Source organism: Mus musculus, chromosome 5 (assembly GCF_000001635.26).
Source record: "Mus musculus strain C57BL/6J chromosome 5, GRCm38.p6 C57BL/6J".
Lineage (NCBI taxonomy): Eukaryota > Metazoa > Chordata > Mammalia > Rodentia > Muridae > Mus > Mus musculus.
In genome coordinates, this window is record NC_000071.6 from 144,266,586 (window position 1) to 144,290,873 (window position 24,288).

Here is a 24,288-nt window from a genome sequence, read left to right on the forward strand (position 1 = left end):
CTTGTGCACAGGGTATACATACCTGAGGAATGGCGGCTTTGCGGTCCCGTTGGCATCGCTCTGGAAAGGACAAAGATTATGGAAGGCTTGAAATCGGTACACTCTTTTTATAAGATCCACAGGTAAAGACAGGCAGAGGTAAGTTTAGCCACCCGTGGGGCTGGAGATAGGGATCCGTGAATGATGCTGTTGGTGTAGATAATCGAGGTCAGTTCCCAGCACCTACACAGAGGCTCACAAGCACCTATAACTCCAGCTCCAGGGGATCTGGATCCTGGAATCTGCACTCAGGCTCAAGCACACACACGTAAAAATACATCTTCAAAGCTATTCATGTTTAAAAGTATCCTGTGATCTCACATTGAGATGACTACCTCATATCTAAAGTATTTCAAAAGAATAAGCAAAGGAGAGAAAACAGTTTAGAACTTAGAGCATTTCAGAAACTGGGGGACTAGATGCCTTCAAGTGTGGCGACTGTTCACACACAGGTCAGTATGGAACATCCTGGATGCTCAGAAACTCAGGTCTTACTGAATTTAAACACAACACCAGAGCATAGCGTGGAAGGAAACACTTACAGATAGGGCCTCAGACCCACGTTGTGGTGCTATGGTGACTGGGCTCCACACCCCTTTTTATTTCCTTGGACTTTTTTTTCCCGGTTTTAGAGCTTTATTGTAGAAAGGCAGGAAGAAAGAAGGTAGAAGGAGAGGCCAGCCATGGCCACGTGGAGAAAGGGGGAAAGGGGAAGGGAAAGAGAGAAGGAGGACTAGAGAGTAAGAAAGGTGAAAGCTAAAGAGGACACACCCCTTTTTAAAGTGGCATCCTCAATAATGACATGAAGGTTACTTAGTTTGGGAGACTGATGCTAACTGCAGACGCCAGCCATCTGGGGACCTGGGGAGTGGCTTGATACAGCACTTACCCTTGCATGTAGGAGTTCTGGGTTCAGTGCTGGGGAAGGAAAGACCAACAAGGGGTGGGGGCTTCTGAAATGAGGGTCTGTCCACGTTCTGCAGGTGTGTGGCAGGTCACGGGTGTGTCAGGACCACCTTTCTGGAATTCTAAAAGTTCTACCATCTTAAAGTCTTTCCGTGCTGTTCCTCTGAGATCACTCTGAGCACATGGAGCTAACTCAGCAGCACCCAGCAGAGGACAGAAGAATGTCATCTAATGCTCTGGAGCCAAGCCAAGCTGTCTCCAAGTCCTAGAAAGCTTCCTAGTTTCTCAGTAGTCTTGGGCACTTGTAGATTCAAAGGAAGTGCCTCACATGCTAGTGTGTGTTCTGAGGCTGAAGCCTGGGCCAGGACTGCCACAGGCCAGCATCTCCCGAATACTGGAATTCACCTGATAGATACACTCTCAGCCAGAGGCAGGCTGGAGGCACCTGGGCCGTGACCTCAGCCTCTGGGTTGCCTGGAGTCGGCACAGTCATCTAGCACAGGACTTAGTGTATACTCATCACAAGCACAAAGCCACTGCCTGGCTTGGCACATTTTAATCAGGCTTCAAGTGGTGTGAAGTGATTTCTTCCTGCAGGGCACTCTGTTTCTTTAGCGGGCCTCTGGACAAGTCACCTCTGATGTAACTTCATTTGATAGGGATCGTTAAGAGCCAATTTATGATTTCTTTTTAAAGGACATCAGGAGGTCTGGCCTGTCGATTGCCTGCTCAAATTGCTGGCATGATTGGACTGCCTGGAGCAGTATGCCAGGCAACAGTCTGAGTCTGGAAGGAGCCCCTTGGTGCCCAGAAGTCAGACCAGCAATGCAGCCTCGCAGCCCCAGGCTGCCTCAGTTAACATAAGCAGACTCTTCCCATAGAAAAACACTCCCTTCTGTTTTCCTCTGGGCAAACACTGACCTATCCTGTGTGGCCTTAGAAGGACAGCACCAGATCCTCAACTGGAGACTAGCCTGCTCTCTACCCGACAGCACCTGCTGTAACCTCCTAAAACCACACGCTCAGTGCGTTTTAAGGTGCCTCACCACACTCTGAACTCTTACAGCCCCAGGTAGAAACGACCAAAAGTCCGGCAGGAAACCAGCACTTGACTTTTATGCATTCTGTCCCTGTGAGATCTCAGTGCCAGGCCATGGGGATCCTGGCCGTAGAGAAGAGACAGTAACTATGGGGCACACAGGAAGTCCCGGTTTTCTCAGAATGATGTTTCTTAATCTGTTTCTGATTCTACAGTCACTTCAAGAAAATTCACTTTAAGGCCAGGTCTGGTATCCGGTGCTCGCATGCCCAGCCCTTGGCAGGCTAAGAAGAGAAGAGAAGAGAAGAGTCTGAGGCCATTCTGGGCCACATAGACCCTGACTCAATTCCCAAAGATCTCGGGATGTAGTTCAGCTGGTAGGCCCTGGGTTTCATTCCCAGCACATCATAAACTGGCCATGGTGGCATCAAGCTATAATCTCAGCACTGGGGAAGTGGAGGCAGGACGATCAGAAGTTCAAAGGCATTCCTGGCTACACAGCAAATTTTATGCTAGTGTGGGTGATATGATTTTTTTTTTAAAGATTTATTTATTATATCTAAGTACACTGTAGCGGTCTTCAGATGAGGGCGTCAGATCTCATTACAGGTGGTTGTGAGCCACCATGTGGGTGCTGGTAATTGAACTCAGGACCTTCGGAAGAGCAGTTGGTGCTCTTAACCACTGAGCCATCTCTCCAGCCCGCGATATGATCTTGTTTATAAAAAATGAAGAAAAGGTGTGTAGTCTTTATGTGTTATTCCTGTGCTTGGTGCATGCACTTGTATGCTATCCTTTAATAAAGTGTCTACTTGAAAACCAACTAAAGGCAGGTCCCTGACTTAGGTGATGTGGTGTGGTGGTCCTCAATAGTGTGAAGTGATACAGAATAGAAAAGTATACTGTGAATTTTGGATGTGGTCTTTCCCTGGGCTGGTGATAGATGATACAGTCCTTTCCCATGGGATGCGCTGTGTAGTACTGAGACAGCTTCTGGCACTCTGCAGTATGCTGTCTTACTAAGCTATGATGGGCCACAGGTTAGGTGACGATGTGTTTTCAACTTCCCACAGATGTTTCAGAGCATAATGCCACCACAAAGGTCCACAAACATCTGCACTGGGAGTTTTGAGGCAGCTTTTCCTCTGCTGCTTGAGTTTTTCAGTAGTCTGAAAGTGTAACTTTCCTTTGGAGTGACTCCCCTGCCTCACCCCTCCAGCACCACTCTAATTTCTAGACTAACTTTTAGTGCCGTCCATCAGAGTGACTTCAAAATACACCATTATTCTTTGCCCAGCTCAGCTGTCATACCTCCCACTTCCTAGTCAGGAATGACTGCTGCCCCCAAATCTGCCCTCCCCACTTCCCTTTCCTTGCAGTTGGGGATACCATGGCAGACAGGCAGGGCCTGTTACCCAAGCTGTGTCATCTGGCAGCCAGTAAGGTACTGGTCCCTAAGCACACAAAACAAAATGGGATGATTCTGGCCAAGCCAAGGTGCTCAGATGGGGCCAGGCAGGCCATTAGGAGAGTGGGCTATCTTGTCCCTAAAACACCAGGGCAGCGGTGGCCTTTAGACTGGAAAGGGAGATGACAACCGGAGGTTGTCCGTGTCCATAAGGTAACAGGCAGAGTCGAGGTTTCTTGTGATCCTGCTCACTCCAAGAATGCAGACCCTCTGACGACCTGGTGTCCACGGTCGCATACACTGGTTACTTGCCTTCTGTCCCACTGTCCCCTTCCTAAGGTCTTTGTGGAGATGCACAGCGCCAAGAGCTTGATCCCTTACAAGATGGTCTTGGGTTACCCTAACACAGCTTATTCCTTAGGACTCAGGAAGATACTTTCATAGGATTAAAGGGCTGGACGACCCCGGGTGGGCTGGGTCCCGCTGAGAAAGCCTAGGGAACCTGGAACACCTAGTAAAGATGGCCATTTCAGTATGATGACATATGCCTGAAATCTCAGCACTTGGGCGGTAAAGACAGGAGGAACATTTTGAGTTAAAGGCCACTCTTATCTTCATAGCACTACATGTTCTCAAACTCAAACGAATGGGCGTTTCCCTGGGTGTAGGGATGCATGTCTGTGATAAAGCACCTGAGAAGCTGAAGGCAGGGCAATTGTGAGTTCAAGGCCAGGGTCTAAGGCCAGAGAGATGGCTCAGTAGTTAAGAGCCCTTGTTGCTCTCGCCGTGGTCCTGACTTCAATCCCCAGGACCATCATGATATTTCACAACCCTCTGTAACTCCAATTCTTCTGACTTCCTTCAGGTACCAGGTATGCATGTGGTAGGCACACACACACACACACACACACACACACACACACACACACACAGAGACAAACACTTGTTAAAAATGTAAAATAAAGCCGGGCGTGGTGGCACACACCTTTAATCCCAGCACTCGGGAGGCAGAGGCAGGTGGATTTCTGAGTTTGAGGCTAGCCTGGTCTACAGAGTGAGTTCTAGGATAGCCAGGGCTACACAGAGAAACCCTGTCTCAAAAAACCAAAAAGAAAAAAAAAAGAAAGAAAGAAAGAAAGAAAAAAAAGAAAAAGAGAAAGAAAGAAAGAAAGGAAAAAGTAAAATAAAAAAAAAGACATGAAAGAGATTATAAAAAATATTTAAATCAACTACAAATCCCCAGAGAGTCCCAGACCAAAACCTGCCATCATGCTTGCTTTTGGAAGCAACGCTAATTCTGTGGCTTCCTGTCTTTGCTCCTGGGAGCCCTGATTTGAGCTGGAGTCTGATGAGGGAGCAGTGCCAAGGGGAGGGTGGCCCTTCTCTCTGTAGTCTGCCTAGGATCCTGAAATATCCAAGAGGTGTCTGTCCTTTCTGTAGCTGGTAACAATGGTGTACAAGTCTGCATGTACCCCCATCCTCTAACGGGAAGCCCCCTGCATTTGTGTAGGGCCACTGTGCATTTCTCCTCCGAGTACAAAGACAAAGTAAGCATCCTTAGTGGGACTGGGCGCAAGCTTGGGTAAGGACTCTCAAATATTTCTGCCTTTGGATTTTGAAAGCCAATTGCTGTTTTGCTTGTTTGTTTGAGATTGGGTCTCATGTAGCCAAGGCTAGCCATGATCTTGAATTCCCGATCTTCTTGCCTTCACCTCTGAGAACTGGGATTTTAGGTATGTAGCACTATGCTAGGTTTCTGTGGTGCTGGGGGTGGAACCCACAGCTTTATTCAAGCTGAGCAAGAATTGTAACAACTGAGCTACATCTCCATCATTGTCTGCCGGCCTTTGACTTTTTTACTAGCTGGTACTTCCAGCTAGCTTTCTTCCAGTTGGCTATCTTCTGGATCAGGAAGGCAATCCGACATCTTATCAGGTCTCTGGTAAGCGGCAGAGAAGGCTGTGGAATGTGCCTTATCAGTCAGAGCTCCCAGCTCCCTAGACCTCCTTGTGCTGATAACCACTGTGCTATTACAGGGACATTTCTCAATCCACTGCAGGACCTAGGAAGTGGCTGCCATCTGTTCTCTGTTTCCCACGGTTCTGTAATCCATGTCTCTCTTAAGTTATCCAGCCAGGCAGGGTCCAGGCGTGGTGGCTCAGTTGGTGGTGGCTGGAGAAAATGTTATGAGTCCACCGTGTGTGGGTGTCAGGTCAGGACTGGAGGTGAAAATGTCAATCACCAACCGCCCATCCACCTACCCATCCATCTGTTTATATTTATCTAAATCTGTATCAAAAGAAACATAATGATAATCATATCCTGGAAATATAAGCATTACTGAAATTTTCTAGCTTTCAGAAAAGGGAACCAAATCAAATCTATCCTTTTTTTTTTTTTTTTTAATGGTGCTCAGGGTTAAATTCAGGGTTTTCTACATTCTAGTTGATCGTTCTACCATTGAGCTATATCCCTAGCCCCCTAGGTTATTGCTATTATTATTATTATATTATTTTCAATAAATATTCAAGATCCTAGGCAAACTAGAGAGAGAAGGGCCGATCTCCCATTGACACTGCTCCTTCATTAGACAGGCTCAAATCAGGGGTCCCGGGAACACAGACAGGAATCAGCAGAATTAGTGTTGCTTCAAAGAGCAAGTGTGATGGTCGTCTTTGGTTTGAGGCTCTCTGGGGTTTTGATGTTGATTTAAATATTGTTTATAATCTCGGTCATGTTTTTTTTTTCTTTTAATTTTATATTTTTAACACGTGTTTGTCTGCATGTGTGTATGTACTGGGACAGATTCCAGGATCTTGTGCATGCTACCCAAGTACTCTACCACAAAGCTATTCCCATATCCCGAAGTAGACCTTAGATAAGAATGTAGTTATTAGGTTTCTTAGATTTTACTAAAGGACTGGGACAAAACTTGGGACTCGGATCTTTAACAAAAATCTGTAGCCACTGTAGACTTCGTTATGAGCCCAGCTCTAAACAAGGTGATTATGCTGTCCCCTCAGGGCCCAGGAGCACTGCAGAAGAGGGGTAGACTCCTCACTTGTTTTTCCTTTGACGGGGTCATGTTTACGTTTATGAGAGAGTCTTACTATCTAGTCCAGACCGGCCTGAGACTTACAGTTCTCCTGCCCCAGCCTCCTGAATGCTGGGATTACAGGCCCGTGCTACCACACTGCCTCAGTTTCTCAATATTGACAGCAGCTTTTGATTTAGGCAGGTAAGAGGTTTGAAAACAAAGCTAGGTCTTATTTCAACTGTGAAATGCTAAGTGAAGAATCGGTTACCATTGCTGACTCCGTGTGCCTGAGGGTGACACGGGTTATGTGCTTTTCCCTTGTTTTTGAGACAGAGTTTCCCCGCTTTGACTCTCCTGGAACTCAATCTGTAAACCAGGCTGGCCTCGAACTCACAGAGAGGCACCTGTGTCTGCCTCCCAGCGCTAGGATCAAAAGCGTGTGCCACCACGCCCCGCACATTTTTCTTTTGTGGGAGGTGGGGGAATCCCTTTGTTACTGTTGAGTCTATTTACTGTTTAAAGATGGACCTGTCAATGTGTCCACCCTATGAAGTGAGGATTACTCTGTCAACTCCCTTGGTCCTAGTGGCAAGATGATTGAAGATAACAACCTGTTTTGGGGGATGGAGGGAGACGGCTCAGAGGTTAAGAGTACTTGCTGCTCTTCTAGAGCACCTGAGCTTGGTTCTTAGCATCAGCAGCAGCTCACAACTATAACTCCAGCTCCATGGGATCAGATGCCCTTTTCCAGCCTCCACGAGCACCAACTCACATAGGTGTGGAACATGAGCACTCATACATAGAAACAATAAACTTTCAAAGCTACAGGGATGTAGCTCAGTGGTAGAGGACATGTCTAGCAAACAGAAAGCTCTGGGGTCAACTGTCAGCAAAATACCAAACAAGCAATCAAACGAACAGGCAGCTGCCCCATGGATAAAGTGTGGGGGTTTCTGGGTTGTTAAGTGGGTGGAGACAGGGTTTCACGAGTGCTGTGTATGTACTCTGCTGCCGAGCTACACTCTAACCTTTTCTTTTGATTGAGAAAAAGAATCTCACTAATTTGTCTAGGCTGGGCTTGAACTTGCAATCCTCTTGCTGTAGCCTCCCAAGTAGCTGGGAGCATACCTGCCATCAGACCTGTCTTGGACAGGATTTTTTAACCTTAAAGCACACTAGACAGCCAGTTAACTTGCTGACTCCAATGGCAAGTGACCATAGAGGGGCAGAGAAAAGCTGACTGTGCTGGGGCTCCAGAAACACAGGACAGTGAGGGGACAGTGAGGGGACACAGTAAAGGGTACTCCAGGGATGCAATCAGCAGAGCAGAGACTGGCGACACCTTCCAGGACAAACGACCAACAGCAGCAACAACGACAATTGCAAGGAAAGAGAATAAAGTGAGACCTGTCAATGAGAAAGACTCATGAAGCCCCTTGACTAACTACAAGATCCAGACACACACACACACACACACACACACACACACACACACACACACACACACACACACACTTTCTCTCTCTCTCTCGTTCTCTCTCTCTCTCTCTCTCTCTCTCTCATCTCTCATCCAATCTGGTTTCAAATACTGTATGTACTATATAGCTAAGGATGATGCTGTACTTCAGATCTTCCAGACTCTGCTGCCCGAGTGCTAGGATTGCAGGTATCTGCCACTGCATCTTGATTTTATAAACAATATTTTATTGACATTATCATGAATTAGAATAATGACTAGTTGATGATGTTCACAAAATACTCTCAGACTGGACGCTGAGGTTGCACCCTGACTCCTCAGCCATCCTCCATGTCTACCATTTCCTCATCTGTCCTCCCTGAAGAGAACTCTCCCGCAGTCCCCCTGACCTAGAGCCAGCCATATAGGCTATGCCCTGTGTGTGCACGCTGCACACAATGTTGATGCTTCCTGCTCTCTGCCTCATAAACATCTCCCAGGACTTCTACACAATGGCTCCTTCCTGTCACAGCTTGAATGCCACTTCAGAAAGACTATAGCCACACATGCTGCTCATGGGCTGACTCTTAGAAGCAGGAATGCATCTAGGAGGCTGCCCTTGCTCCTCAGCAAGCTTTGGAGGAAGGTCTTGCCCCTTCCTTCCTCTCAGCTTGGAGGCCATCCCAGCACGCTACTCTCAGTGGGATCCCTGGAGGCCTCCCCACTCGGAACGCCTTTTTTTCTTCGTCTTTTTTGGGACTCCATCTTGGGACACTGAACTTTAAACAAATCTAAGCGTCACATCCACCCAGGATGCCACCCTATTCATTATTTCCGGCCCCCTCTTCATTTTCAGCATGGCTTTTGTCCTGTTTTGGTTTATTATCTGCCGCTAATCACTAAATTCCAAAGTCGCCTGGACCTCGCTTGTCTGTCTCGAGCTCCCAGGTGCCTGGTGCTCCGGAGACACCCCACCTGCAATTGCCCCCGGCCAGGATACAGCTAGGCTCCCAAGCGCCACCGCCTTGCCCTTCTTAGGGTACTTTAGGATTAAAGACAACGTTTGCACAAAGTCCCCATTTTTAAGCTCTTCGTTTTAGAAAGTAACAGAAAAGGAACACAATGCCCAGAAAGAGGCTAAAAGGATAAAAACTAAGACAAAGGCAAGGAGGCAGGCCGGCTCTCCTCCAGGAGACAGAGTAACATGCAGGGAGGGCTTAGAGCTGGGGAGAGTGTGGATCTGTGAAGAAGAAAAGCCAAGGCCGTCCCCCCTGCCCTCCAGCCCGTCCAGTCAACACTCACGGGAGAGGTGGATGTGGCGTCTGGTCTGGACACTGGCGCTCTGAAGGTAGAAGCAGAAGGCACCTTGGGAGCGCCCGCTTTCTTGTCTGAGGTGGCTCCCATGGACAGGCACTCCAAGTAGTCGGGAGGTGGGATGACAACGCTGCTCTTCTCAGTCAGGTCCACCGTGCTGATGCTTCTCACGGGTGCAGGGCTCAACGCCAAAAGGGAGGGAGCCAAGTCAGACAAGGACCCCGGAACCCCAGACACCCCATGGCCAAGGACTGGGGTGACAGACAAAGATAAAGTCCAGCTTGATCCCCAGCATCCTCATGTTGGGGTCCCCAACTATCTGTGACTCCATTTCCAGGATCCAGTGCCCTCATGTAGCCTCTGAAGGCACTGGTGTGCATGTGGTTCACAGACATACATGAAAGGGAAAGTGAAGAGAGGGTGACAGTACTGCGCTACACACATACATAGTAGTTTACATATGTGCTTACGTGTGTATGTTTATATACATTTGCATTTATCTTTAGCTATATACTGAGACCCTGTCTCAAAAAACAACTCTTACCCCTCCCCAGACAGACAGTTTCCCTTTTTGGTCTGACAGCATGTTTAGACTCTGCCAGAGAGGAACATATGGAGCTACGTTCTGAGGAGAGGGGCTGAAGGATACTGAGTGTGGCACTGAGGGGTCAGAGGTCAGAGGAGAGCATGCCTGAGGCGTTTATGGTAAAGACGACCAGTTCACTGTGGACTTGTCCTTGCTGAGGTTTATCGTATGGTCAGTTAGAAATACCTAAGACCGTAAGTAGCCACACTGGATATATACTCAGCCTGGGCAGGTTATAACTAAGTTCCAGTCTTGCTTCTGTACTTTTAGCTGTATGCCTTTGAGCAAAGTGGGTTTTTGTTTGTTTGTTTGTTTTCCGAGACAGGGTTTCCCTGTGTAGCCCTGGCTGTCCTGGAACTCACTTTGTAGACCAGGCTGGCCTCAAACTCAGAAATCTGCCTGTCTCTGCCTCCCGAGTGCTGGGATTAAAGGCGTGTGTCATCATGTCCAGCTTTTTTTTTTTCCCTTTGTCTAGCTACCTGACTGAGAACTGACTTTGGGTCCTCTACAGCAGTAGAAAGCATTCTTAAACCCTAAACCATCTTTCCAGCAGCTCCAAAACGGCTATTTTCTTGGTCACAGCCTACACTGAAGAACTGAGGATTATCAGCATGGCGGTGACAAGGGAGGCCTGCTGGCGTAGTTACACACTGAGTGCAGCTGCTGAGCTGCTCCGTGGGAAACGCGCCTGCTGGGACCCACATGATGGAAGGGAAGAACTGACTTCTGCAGGTTGTCTTCTGACTTCCACACATGTGTTGTGACACCTGCTCCCTCCCCCAAAGGAAATAAAATGTGAAAAAAAAATAGATGAACTAGCTCAGGAAACACAGATAACAGAGGACTGAGGGTGGGTCCCAGGAAGCGTGACTGTCTGCAGTGGAGCAAATGGACCCACAGTCGACACTGAGTGGAACACAAGGAGGGAAGAAAACACAGCCCCAGGCCAGAATTCAAGGTAAGGGAACATCACAGTGGAGCGCTGCACAGGGCTACTGCTGCTGGTAAAAAAGAGGAACTGTGAGCTGTGGGCTCAGTGTGCGGCCGGTGGGGACAGGGAGGGGTGAAGAGTTGGTGGCTGGGCCTTGTCCTAGCAGAGTCAGGGAAGCTCATGGACCAGAGAAACCACAGAGGAGCAGCCATTGGCTCCGATCCTCCGAGCGTCGAAGGTGAATCCCAGGGTGGCTGCAGACGGGGCTCTAACTCTAATGTGTCCGGGACACTAGGGACAGGGTACAGTTCAGCTGCTGAGGGAGCTGGGCCACATGCCCTACCTTGGTGTAGGGACAGACATTGCTTCATTTTCTTCCAGCAACTTTGTATATGACGATGGGAACCAGCCCCTCCTAAAGGTAAGATAAAGAAGAAAGACCCGTCTGTGATACCTGAGGCAGGCACACACTAGTACTTGGGGACATCCTGATGACAGCTGGGGTAGGCTAGCCCCCCCCCCCCCACACACACAGACATACACAGGCACACACACACACACACACACACATAGACACACACACACACAGACAGACACACATAGACACACACACACACAGGCACACAGACACACACACACACACAGACACACAAACAGACAGACACACAGACACACACACAGGCACACAGACAGACACACAAACAGACAGACACACATAGACACACACACACACAGGCACACAGACACACACACACATAGACACACACACACACAGGCACACAGACACACACACACACAGACACACAAACAGACAGACACACATAGACACACACACACAGGCACACAGACACACACACACCAATAATAGCTTAATGATCTCGGGAATCAACATGCTGGACGGAGAGAACAGATCCCTGGAGATTGTCCTCATACATCTACACTGTATACACACACATGCATGTACACACACAATAGGTAAATATAAACAGTATTTATGCCTTTTGTGAGCAGGGACATGATCTGATGATCTATTCTTGCGCCAAGCTCACCTATATACATGCACAAAGCAGCATCCTGGAATGCAAAACCAGCAGTGGCCCAGACTATATAAAGAGGTACAAAGGTTCCTACACCCACAGACAACTTGCAGTTTACAGGAAAGACGGCAGCTCTCTGCGGCGAGGGCCATTTGAACCTGATGCAAAGCTGGGTGGGTGCCAACTCACGCTTTGGTGGTGTCATGCTCCCCGTAGAGCCAGCCGTCCTTCTCCTCAGGGATGAGCAGTGTGAGGACGTCCCCCTGGGCAAAGCTCAGTAGGGTCTTATTGTTGCCAGCCGTGTGAGGGAAGATGGTCTTCACCTTCTGCTTCTTCATCATGTTCAGCCCAGTTGCAACAGAAACCGATCGCTGTAGACTGGGATCTTCCCCAGTGTTTGCTGAAGTGGGCAAGGCCATAATGGTGACTCAGAGAACGCTTGGTGGCAGGTTTGAATGAGTGACCCCAGGAAACCACTTGTTTCTGTGTCTTGCCTACCTGATCCCCTTATGGAGATTTACATTTTTTTTTTTTTTTTTTTTTTTTGGGTTTTCGAGACAGGGTTTCTCTGTGTAGCCCTGGCTGTCCTGGAGCTCACTTTGTAGACCAGGCTGGCCTCGAACTCAGAAATCCACCTGCCTCTGCCTCCCGAGTGCTGGGATTAAAGGCGTGCGCCACCACAACCGGCCCGGAGATTTACATTTTGGCCTATTTCCAGACCTTTCAGGATGCCCACGAGGAGGAAACCAGCAAGCCTCAGCCTGGAGCCTTCCACAGTGGGCAGAGGAGCCCAGCAGCCCAGAGCACTTGTAATAAGAGAAGGCCAGCACGCAGTGCCAGCTTCACCTGCAGCATGGCAGCCAGGCCAGCTCTTCGCAGCTCAAGTGCCCACACTTTACTGCTCTTGCAGGTGGAACACAGAGGCAGCTGAGGCAGCAGCCTAGACCTACTACTGCCTTTCCCGTGTTACAGAGGAGGGAGCTGGAAATGCTGGTGTTGTGGCTTCTCACTGAGCATGTACACACGAGTTCCCGTTGTTGAGAAATCATTAGGAACCCGCTTGTCAAGAACCTCAGTGGTGAACAGCCACCAGCCAGCCTCCAGAGGGAGGCTCTCGACTGCTGACACTGATGGACACAGAAACGGAGCCCACAAGAGTCCCAGACTGGTCCAGACTCTAGCCCCCAGGGCAGCCGAGTGAGTGCACAGGCCCCACCCACGCTTCAGCACTGTGCCACTATGGTCCTTCACCTTCAACACCAGCTGATATGTGCTACTCCAGGAAATGGGGAACTGGCATGGGGGCTTTAAAATACCTGCTTTACTACTGCATCTCCATAACAAATACAACACAAATTCTGCTATCTTAACATGTCTCTAATCACCTCAAACACTGAATCTGCCAGAAATTTTCACTTGGCTTTTACTTGAAGGAACCAGAGTTATCTGAATTAATTGTATACTTTACTTTTCTTCAAAAGCAAATAACTACAAGCTATTATTTTTCCTTGCTGAGCAACCCTGACTTCTTTATAGAAATCTCGTGCTGCAATCTCTCATCTTCCCTTACAGCTGAATACTATAATCTGCGGGTTCTCTCCAGGGCACAACGTGACTACCATCAGATTTGTACTGAAGGAGCTTTCGGCTATGGAGCGCTGTGTGAAACTAATTTATTATCTCCTGGCCCGCTCCTTTTTAATTACCAACTGCTCAGGCTGGAGCGACGGCTCAGTGGCTAAGAACAGGTCCTGCACTTGCAGAGGATCTGAGTTAGGTTCCCAGCGCACATGGCGAGGGGTTCGCAACTGCCTCCAACTCCAGATACCCGGCAGCCTGGCCCGCTTCTGGCCGCTGTCAGTGCTTATACCCACCCAGAAGCACACAGAGACATGTCACCTGTCCAACATCTATGGTTTAGACTAGACCTTCTTTAGCCCACCTCCCTTACTCTCACTCCCCCCCCCACACACACACACTGGGAGTGGACCCAAGGGCTTCACACATGCTAGAAACGCTCTACTATGGAGCTGCACTTTTGGCTCCAGTATTACTGCTTTGAGGTATATGTTACTCAAAGCCAGGGCTGTACGCATCTACTAGACCCGTGTGTCTGAATTTCCCCCGTTAATAGATTTGTCAAAAAAAAAAAAATTAAACAAATTTTAAAAAATTATTTTCTAAAGATTCATTTTTAAAATTTATTTATAGGAGTATACTGTCACGGTCCTCAAACGCTGCAGCAGAGAGCATCAGATCCCATTACAGATGGTTGTGAGGCACCATGTGGTTGCTGGGAATTGAACTCAGGACCTCTGGAAGAGCAGTCAGTGCTCTTTACCACTGAGCCATCTCTCCAGCCTAACAATTACGTTCATATCACAAACACGCACATAAAAATGACCTTTAAAAAATTAAATAGAAAGATCAACTTTTTTTTTTTTTAAGCTTCCATAAAAGAAATCAAAGTAAGCCTCTTACCTGTGGAGTTGTTTGTTTTTTCTGAACTCTGTGCAGCTGTAGCTGGGTTATTGAACATGTCAATCAAAGGACTGGTGTAGGCTTTGACTGAAGGAGCAGGGGGCATCTTTGGTGAGTATTTAGAAAGGGTGTCATAATCTTTCCCAATCTGTAGAAACAAGTCTCTATTAGTCTAATAGTAGACTGGCATGGTGAGAGAATAACACAGATTTCCAGGATGCTTTTTTACCAAATGGCAGAAACCCCACTTCCCTACTTGTGAATATTTCAAAAGTTTTCATTTAGAGAAAGAGCCTCACTATATAGTCCTGGCTAGCCTGGAACTGTCGACCAGGCTGTACTCAAACTCAGAGAGAGCTGCCTGCCTCTGCCTCCTGAGTGCTGGAACTACAGGCATCAGTCATCATATCTAGGTAGGCTACTTTTTTGTTTTCCAAGACAGAGTCTCTCTGTGCTGTAGCCCTGTCCTGGAACTCACTCTGTAGACCAGGCTGGCCTCGAACTCAGAAATCCGCCTGCCTCTGCCTCCCTAGTGCTGGGATTAAAGGCATGTGCCACCACGCCTGGCTGGTGGGCTCCTTCTTAAGCACTACTTGGCTACAGGAGTCTACACTCGAAATATTTTTTGAAGGAATTTTGAACGTATTATATTAACTTGTTTAGACCATAGCTTTGATGACAATCAGTTTATGGCTAACCTTGTTTCATATACGCGCTCACTCAGATTTGCAAGCCAGGCCTGCATTATGTTGAAGCAATTCGAAATCATATCACCTCTTCTTCTTTTAGAAAAAGGTCTAATGTGTAGTCTAGGCCAGCCTCAAATTTATGATCCTCCTGCTGCTGTCTTCCAGGTACTAGATGGCACCAGAGCTTTCTAGTGTGTTCTTTCAGATTTCTATAGTGCCATCAGTGGGAAAAACTTATTATGTTGGAATACAGTAACAATGACATTTCTAAAGCAAAGGTAGTATGGTCAAGCAGAGCATCAAACATCTGCACTGTCAATTCTAGTTCAAAAGGAAGACAGAAGATGGGAAAGGTTAGGAATGGGGGTCTGGGAATAGGAAAGGAGGGCTCATGGTGTGTCTATTGAAGTCAGTCCTGGTCCTTTGGGTCAGTTTGAACTAATGCATACTAGTAAGCATGTAGAAAGGAAACTGATCCTACCATCTTGCTTCTCTCGATCATGGGCGATGGCTGCGGCGTCCCGGACACGGGGGTGGAGATGGGCGTCTTTATCTCTTCTATCATGTTCATGATTTTCTCTGGGACTTTTGTGGCATCACAACAGGTTTCCTGCCACCGGGGCAGCTTGGAATTAAGTAACTCTGCAGACTATAAATACAGAAGAAACAAAATTAAAGGCAAAGGCTCAGCGTTATAAGAGCTGATAAAGACTACTTCAAATAGCATCTCTACAGACATCTTACTGATTTGCCACAGGTGTGGGGCTCACAGTCTAACTCAGCAGTTTAAGCAACTATGAATATCTCCTGTGTCTCAGTTGCTGAAGAGGCAGACTCAGGACCTAAAGTAACTTACCTGCTTCCTCAGCATGAAGACAGAACTTCCAGGTAACACAGGACCATAAATGAGTGCATGGTTAGTGTGTGTGTGTGTGTGTGTGTGTGTGTATGTATGTATGTGTGCACTCATGTACATCTCAAAACCAAAACCAAAACAAAACAAAAAGCCATTCAAAAGCCAAAAGGGAAGAGGCAAGCAACCAATATGAGTCTCTCATTTTCTAGATGTCCCTGGAAATGACAATCCCCATCTTCCTACTAGTCCTTCTAAAATCAACACGTGTACTGTGGTAAGAGGCCCAAGAGTGAAAGTGTTAGGCAAATGAATCAGACTTTGTTCCAGGAAGTCCATCTGTGGGAAGAGCCTGCAGGTGGAGAGGTGGGTGGGCGAGCAGGTAGGAATCTGTGCTAGGAGGGCTCCTGTCATCGTCTAACAGGCTCGCACAGTTGACGGCTGGCAGCACAAAGAGACAGATGGGCAGAGCTGAGACACTGCACATTCTGGAGGTTGAAGCTGAGGGGCCATTCCTGCCCCCATAGCCTGGCTCTGCTCCTGTAGTGAGCCTCTCAGTGAACCGTCTGTGCAGGGCAGTGCTCTGGTCTGACAAGGAAGCAGGGCTCCCTCTCTGAAGCTGCTTTGCATGGTAACAGCTCTAGTTACTCTTTTGCAAGCACACACACTTCTGACCCTGACACACTGGGGAATGGGGGACTAAGGACCACCTGCTAGCACTGGCTAGAGGAAGGACTAGCATACATCCCTAACGGCAACAAGGGAAATCCCGCCCGCAGCAGCTTTCAAAGAGCTGAAGATGCTTCTGGTACAAAAAGAAGCAGGATTGGTCTGTGCTGCTCCACAGCGTACTACTGGGACCCAAGTAAATCTAAGAAAGACACTGTCGGTAACTAGAGCTTCCTGAAGATAGCCCAGGTTAGCTCCTGATATAGTGGGGCATTGCCATAGGAAGAAAATAAGGTTGCTTGCATCCTCTGCAGCTGTGATCCTGCCATTCTGCCGCAGCAGGAGGCCCTCAGCATGGAAGCACACATGCAGATACTCAGCAGTGCTGACCTGGTAAATTCACTGTGGTCATCTACGGATGCATCTACACCAGGGCAGACACAAAAGCCAGCACCGAAGACAGCAGTTCTTTTTCTTTATAACCGTTTAGACCTTTACGTATCTGATTCAGGAAGCTGCATATTCAAGTTACAAAACTTACAGAATGTGTGACACATGCACAGAAAAGGGCGGGGTTCTCTCCCCGAGGAAGAGTTGGCTTATGGTCTAGCTCTTGCAGAACTTCTATTCTGGAACACTGTCTTAAATCACATGCTTATGAACAACAGTGAATGTTTGACCTCAATCATGCTGGCTTGGGATGCTTACAAAGTCTCAAGAGAATTAAAAGGAAAAAAAAAGAGGAAGGGAAATTGATCATGCTGTGTAAGTGTCGCTGGGCTCTACTCTAACAGCTGCGTCTGTAAGAAGGCGGGAACCAAGCCAGCCGTTGTTAAGGTGATCATGAGTGAGCACTGTAAACAAGAGTGAAAAATAACAAAACCCAACGTCATGATGGGTGTGAATGGAGAGGGGTATCTGTGGCCTCGGGTAGAGGTGGCTATATATAGATCCATGTTCATCTAGAACCACCCAGAGACTGGGGCTAGTCAAGGCAGTGACACCCAGGATACACAGGCGTCTACAAAAGTTGATTTTTTTAGATTGTGTCTTTGTTTTTGAGACATAGTTCAGGCTGGCCTCAAACTCACTATATAGCTTAGGATGGCTTTGAACTTCTGACCTTCGTGGCCTCACTTCCTGGGGCTCACTGGTGTGCACCACTAGCCCTAATTTATGAGGTGTGCTAGAGATCAGACCCAGTGCATGCCGGGCAAGCTGAGTTACAACTGCAGCCTCAAAGGTGTCGTTTTTTAAAAAGGATTTTAAAGTGGCTATTTGGTCATCCGTTCCACCTGTACTGCGGCAAGGGCCCACTGCTCACCTGTGCTACTCTGTAAGGAAAGGTGTTTAAGGACCTTCCGTACAAGATAAAGCCACCGGCACACTTAGTGCAATGTGTCGCACACTCACCTGCATGTGATAGTAGTGTATGTGACTGGCAAAGCTGCAGTGCTTGTCCACCAGAAAGCAGAAGCGCCTTTTTTCCTCAAGCAGGGCTTCTTTGCAGCCATCGGCAATGAACTTCTGGATCTCACTCTGGCGAGACGTCACCGTCTCCACATACTATGGAAATAAACAATAGAAAGATGACAGGAGGCACCTGATTGCTGCATGGCATGACACTTCTCAACTGCCACCTTTATACCTGTTTAGTTTATTATGGAGTGAACACTAAATGCAGATAAACACTGCACAGAATACGTGTAAGCTGGCCTGAGAGAATACCGCCATCATTAAGTCACTGACTCATGCAGGGAACGTCACCACAGAGCAGCTGTCCTAATACAACTCTGTACTCTAGGGATGACTAGGGTCATCTTAGAAAGTTCCAAGCTTGATCACAGTTCCAGGTGCCAATCATAGGACTTAGCCTGAGCCTCATTTTCCCATGGTAAAGTGCGGACAGTGAGGCCTCGTGTGGTGAGGCACACCTTCAACAACAGCACTTGAGGGGCAGAAGCAGACAGGTCTCTGCCAGTCCTGGACTAATCTGGTTTACACAGAGATCCTGTCTCAAACAAACAAGCCAAGCAAGCAAGAAAATAAAAAGGAGGGACAGTCATGCTGATCACAAAGGTCGCTGAGGTTCTTTTCCCCGAGTTAAGGGGAGATGCCAGGAAGTACCTTGTGCCATTACCTTAACTCTGAGAAATGCTGCATCACTAAGATTTCCAGCACGTTGTTTTTCTTTTCTTTGAGACAGGGGCTCACTATGTAGCACAGGCTAGCCTAGAACTTAAGACCCTTTCAACTCAGCCTTGAGAGAGCTGGGGTTCCTGGCATGTGCTGCCACACACGGCCTGGGATGCTTTGTTTCATTCGGCAGTAGCAGAGGACAGGCCGCAGGTACAGCTGGCCGCGGTGAGCCTCCCCTTAAGCTGTACATTCATGACTGACGGAGGAGGACATTGCTGAAACGCTCACCTCAATTTCTTTGTGCTCGTATTTGAGTGCGTTTCGTCCACCTTGACTTTTTCTTCTGATCTTCTTCAGCTCCGCCTGAGATTTCTCCAAAGAATCTAATTTATTCCTGTGCTCTGCTTGATATCTTTTAAGAGTAGCCTGTAAGTTAAACAATGTCGCACTGAGTGCATGTGGCTGACTGACCTCAATGCCTCACATTCAGCCCCACCTGGGACTTGAGAGTGATGGCCATCTGTTTCCATATCTACGCCCCAGAGGACCCTCACCATTCAACTTGAATTCTTAGAACAATGTCATTTCTTTTGAATTTCCTTGTTTCTCAAAGGTTTTTACACACTGGGTATTCAGTGCTTTGGTGAATACACAATAATACTAAAGGGCTGGGGATGTAGCTCAGTGGTAGAATGTTTGCCTAGTGTATGTCAGGCCTGGGGCCCATCCCCAGCAACACACGCACACACACACACACACACACACGCACGCACGCACGCACACAGACACACACACAGACACACACACACACACGCGCACGCACACGCACACACACACACACACACACGCACACACACACACACACACACACACGGTTGGCCAGGGTGGGTGAAAAGCCCACTCACGTTCATATACTTTACATCAAGTTCTGTCTTCTTCTCCAGCTCATGGATAATATCCTTATGGAATTTTTTGAACTGTTGACAAAATGAAAAAAAATCTTTAAAAATCATATCTTATTTGAGTTGTAGGCAATATTTTTAAAAATACATTTTTAAAATATAACAAATGCCCACTTACATTTTCATCAAGAGTCTCATTGAGTTTCTTGTGGGTGCTGGAAATCTCTATGAGGACATGGCCTGTGAATAAAACCGTAAGGGGAAGCCATCGTGAGGGTTTGCAAAGGCATAAATAGAAATGAAACAGTGGAAGCAGACGGTACAAGGCTGTCCTCAGGGGCTTCACATATTAAACACCAAGGCGAGTAGAGAGGAATGGATCCCAGGGACGGCGCAGAGGGATGCCTGCGAACTGACTTCCTCCATGGTAATGGCGCCTACTCTGCTCTGGGATTCACCGTGCTCTTTCTAGTTTACTCACTCCCTCAGCCAGATCCTGTTTATCTGATTTAACTTTTCAAGACAGATTTTCGTTATTTATGTGCTTGTGTGAATGTGGGCCACATTTATGTGCCCGTGAAGGTCAGAGGAGGGTGTCAGATCTGGAGTTACAGGTGGTCATGAGCCACCTGATGGTCGCATGCTCTCTGCAAGGACAGTGTTCGTATTCACTTTCACACACTGAGCCATTTCTCCAGCCTGGTGACTTAAATGTGAAATTATCTTACAAAAGATTAACTCAGTCATCACAGTAACTAATTATAGGAACAGAAGATTTATTTTTATCGAATCCCCAGGGTAATCTGATTATCTGATAACCACAAGAGAAAATCATCTTCTTTCTCTCATTTTACTTCCTGTATTTGTTTCGGAAAATACCAGCACCAGGGGAGACTGCAGCAGAGACAGTGTTCTGCCTCGGATCTCCTGGGATGATATGGAGTCTCTGGAACAGAGACTACTCAGGGCAAAGGAGCCACCCCCCACCCCCACCCCCGCAGCAGGCAACATGGTGACCACCTGGTTTGCAAGGCAGCTCTCGTACAGGTGGGGTCTGGGCTTAAGCTTTGCCACTTTCCTCTGAAAGAGGAGGAGAAGAATTTCTCTGCCACTGCACCTGCCTCAGAAACCACACAGGTCTTATGAATATAAGTAGGAAACTAGGAACTCATTTGGGATGGCTGCCACTGCCCTATGAAACCACAACAGAATGTACTGGTGGACTGCTTGATAGCCAGTAGCTAGACCTAAAGGAATTTTTATGGCAAGCTGGACAGCTGTGGATGAGAAAGGATGAGACAGGGAGCCCCTGGAAGAGTAAGAGAAAAGGGAAAATGAGCACAGAGCCCATGGCTTCAGCTGTCACCAGTGCACAAGTGCCTCAACCACACTTAAGAGCATTTTTGGACATCTGCTTCTCAGACTTGCCAGCCCAGCCCTGCTCCTCCCTCATCTTCCATCTCAGAAATGCAGTGTGCTCCCAGACTGTTCCCAGTGTTCTATGTGTAAGAGTGAGCTCACCGGCACCATGCCTCCTCCTAACCCCTCCTAACCCCAGCCAGCCCGTCATGGTGGGAAACCTCTCACCTATGTGTCATGCCCATGACAAAGTCATTTACTGTGCACTGGTGCCACTTGGGAAGAACACAAACCTTACTAACCCATATCTGTGCCTGTCCTACCCTGAGAAGATGACAGACACGCTGGACAAACTGAAGTCATAGACATGTGCTTTCCAAGTCCACTCAACAAAAGTGGAAGATGGCCCCCACACAGATCCAGCTGGCTAGGTCTCTTAGGAGTCTCCTCCACTCCATCCCTGTCCAGTGCATTCCTCATTCCTCTGGAGTAGGTTCTCTCTTGGGTCAACTTTACATGGTGCCAGAGGTCTTTCTAAAAGCAAAGAACAGGCAACCTCCCTGTTCTCTCCAGTGTCCCAGATAAAACAACCTGTGATCGATAAGGGGAAGGCCTCCATAGACAAGTGCTGTGTAACCCTGGGTATGATGGGCACAGAGAACTGCTTGTACATAACCTGGAGAAGTCACAGGCCACCAGGATCCAAGAACACACACTGTCCCATAAGCTAATGTGCCGGATAAAGGAGAGCTATGGCAGAAAGGAGTCAGGGTTTTTAACCAATCAGGTTCATTAGCTCCCCACCCCAATGATGCCAGCTAAAATTTCCAAAAGTCAATATAAAAAGACAAGCTAGACGCTCACAAGAGACGTCTGCAGCCTGGCCAAGAATATAACTACATTACTATGTCACTTCAGATATGGAAACATTCAGACTTACTTTAAATCTATTTTGAACCATAAAAAAAATCCCTTGTTGGAGATTAAAAAAAAAAACAAAAACAAAATACACTTCAATTATTTGAAAACTAAGCACTCAGTTCTTGGCAAGTCACATCTTCTTAGAAAAGAAAATGTACAACTGTTTTGGCTGAAACCATCAGGATTCTGTTGGGAAGCACAGTGGCCACGTTTCTTCCTAACGTGACCCTTCTTGAACTGGGTTTCCGCAGCCTCACTCCAGTGCAGACCTCAGAGCACGGCCCTGAGAGCCGAGCACAGCTCTACTCAGGACTCGGCCTTGCCAGCCCAGCTCACTTCCCACGGGTTCCCGCTGTCCATACTCCTGTGCGGTTTCTGCCACCTCAGACAGATCAATGAAATGGGCCATTCACAGAGGCAGGATGGGGAACCCTGACCTGGTTAGTCTTGGCCACCACGGTCTGTGGAATTCCAAAGTTGACCTCCCAAGTCCTTGGTTTTAGAAAACTGACCGAGACACACCTTGGTTGTGATTGTGTAACCTGCAGAAGAGTACCTTGAAACAGACACAAAATTGCTTTAGGTTAAGTCCATAGACGTCTACTCTCGGTTTGGGCAAGTGTTACTTCAGGAATGAAAGCATCCTGCTCTGTGCTGTTGTATGCCCCATGCTCTAACCAATGTTTTCATGAATTATACTTGAGAAGGAGAAAGGACAGAGAACCCTGAGGAGGAGCTGAGAAAGCCCAACCCAGACTCAGACAGAGCAGAGTGCATGCCCCAACAGGAAGCCATGCTGCAGGCTGCACCAACCCTCTCCTTTCTCCTTTCAGGTTGGGAGCCAACATCTCAGGAGGAAATTCACATCATTATAGCCATGTGACTCAATCTGAATAAATTGGATTCTTAATGGGGGCAATAATAGGGAATTTATTGTTAAAATTAAAAATTCTCGCAGTGCTGTAGATGGAACTTGCCATGTGGACAAGTTCTGTACTGAGCCACAGTGCTGGCTAAATCAAAGGGATTTAGGTAAAACATGGACACAACAAAACATTTCAAATTCCTGAGTTCAACTGAGACAGTGCTCACAGCAACTGTTGCAAACAGCAGTATTACTCTAGGTTTTAGGAATATAATTTAAACAATACTTTGTAATGGCTATGCATGTGGCTGGTAGGCAAAGTGACCTTAAAATGTTAAATAATAAGACTTAAAGAAAATAGCTGGTCAGGCTGGAGAGATGGCTCAGTGGTTAAGAGCACCGACTGCTCTTCCGAAGGTTCTGAGTTCAAATCCCAGCAACCACATGGTGGCTCACAACCATCTGTAATGAGATCTGACGCCCTCTTCTGGTATGTCTGAAGACAGCTACAGTGTACTTACATATAATAATAAATAAATCTTTGGGTCGGAGCGAGCGGTTAGGCAAGGGCTCATCAGCTGAGCTACATTCTCAGTTCACACTAGAGTTTCTCTACCTGGTCTTTGACACAGGCTCTTGTAATATAGGCCGTCTTCAAACTTACAATCCTCCTCTGTCTACCTCCTAAGTGCTGGGATTGCAAGCATGCACCACCACACCCAGCTGGTCTATTAATACACTTCAGTGAGATAAGGCTTTACCAATTCACTGTAAGAATGTGGAGGAGCCAGATGGAGCCTGCCAAGGATAGAGGCAGCAAAGAACACATGCTGAATTCAGGCAGACATTTAAAAGAGAGAGAGAGAGAGAGAGAGAGAGAGAGAGAGAGAGAGAGAGAGAGAGAAAGAAAGAAAACCAAGCCCAGTTCTTTCCATTTATATCTGGTCACAGATAATTACAACACATTTGTTATTTCCAGAGAGTGCAGGGTAATGGCTGAGTCACATGCTACTTCCTACATGCTACTACAAGTGGGATCAGATAATAAAATGACGCTGTAGAAGCCAACCTACTACTGGCCTGGAGTCATACTGTGTGGACTGAAGTGAAAATGACCAAAAATGTCACTGGGAAAATGTATAGTTTTTCTGAGTGGGTTTTTTTTTTGCTTGTTTTTAGTTTGTTTGTTTGCTTGCTTGCTCATTTAAGACAGGGTTTCTCTGTGTATCCCTGGCTGTCCCAGAATTCGATCTGTAGATCAGGCTCGTTCAGACTCAGATATCCACCTGCCTCTGCCTCACGAGTGCTGGGAATAAAGGTGTGTGTGTGCCGCCTGTGCTCGGCGGCTTTCCTGACAGTTTTACAGGTAGCAAATGTGATGAGGAGAAACTACAATGGGGTCTAAGAAGGGAAAGGCTGGCTGCCAAGCCTGGCGACTGAATTCAATCCCGGGATCCAGTTGGAGGAAGGGGAGAAGCAACTCCTACAGCTTTTCTTTGACTTTCACATGCAAAATAAATAAAGTGCAATAAAAAATTAATCAGAACAGTGAAGGCAGAAAGCAAAGCCCACAGATGTGCTGCTGAACTGACAGGTGTGTGCTGAAGAGGCACAGCACCTACCCTAACCACAAACACCTGAGCACACTCAGGATGAT

At 47.4% G+C, this 24,288-nt stretch overlaps 1 protein-coding gene and 1 long non-coding RNA gene across 2 annotated transcripts in view; one reads left to right on the forward strand and one right to left on the reverse strand.

Annotated features, from left to right (window-relative positions):
• Baiap2l1 (BAI1-associated protein 2-like 1) overlaps positions 1-24,288 on the reverse strand; it is a 93,588-nt gene that overhangs the window by 2,061 nt on the left and 67,239 nt on the right. The window contains exons 4-13 of the mRNA NM_025833.3: positions 19,665-19,726; positions 19,490-19,561; positions 18,873-19,010; positions 17,859-18,011; positions 15,405-15,572; positions 14,235-14,382; positions 11,943-12,153; positions 11,060-11,131; positions 9,188-9,380; positions 23-60 (exon numbers count right to left, since the gene is read on the reverse strand). Of these exons, the coding sequence (NP_080109.1) occupies positions 23-60; positions 9,188-9,380; positions 11,060-11,131; positions 11,943-12,153; positions 14,235-14,382; positions 15,405-15,572; positions 17,859-18,011; positions 18,873-19,010; positions 19,490-19,561; positions 19,665-19,726 (1,255 nt within the window). The remainder of the gene's footprint in view (positions 1-22; positions 61-9,187; positions 9,381-11,059; positions 11,132-11,942; positions 12,154-14,234; positions 14,383-15,404; positions 15,573-17,858; positions 18,012-18,872; positions 19,011-19,489; positions 19,562-19,664; positions 19,727-24,288) is intronic.
• Gm15708 (predicted gene 15708) lies at positions 10,476-13,929 on the forward strand. Its single transcript, NR_040432.1, has 3 exons — positions 10,476-10,743; positions 11,098-11,137; positions 12,472-13,929. It is a non-coding gene; the product is annotated as a predicted gene 15708 (long non-coding RNA).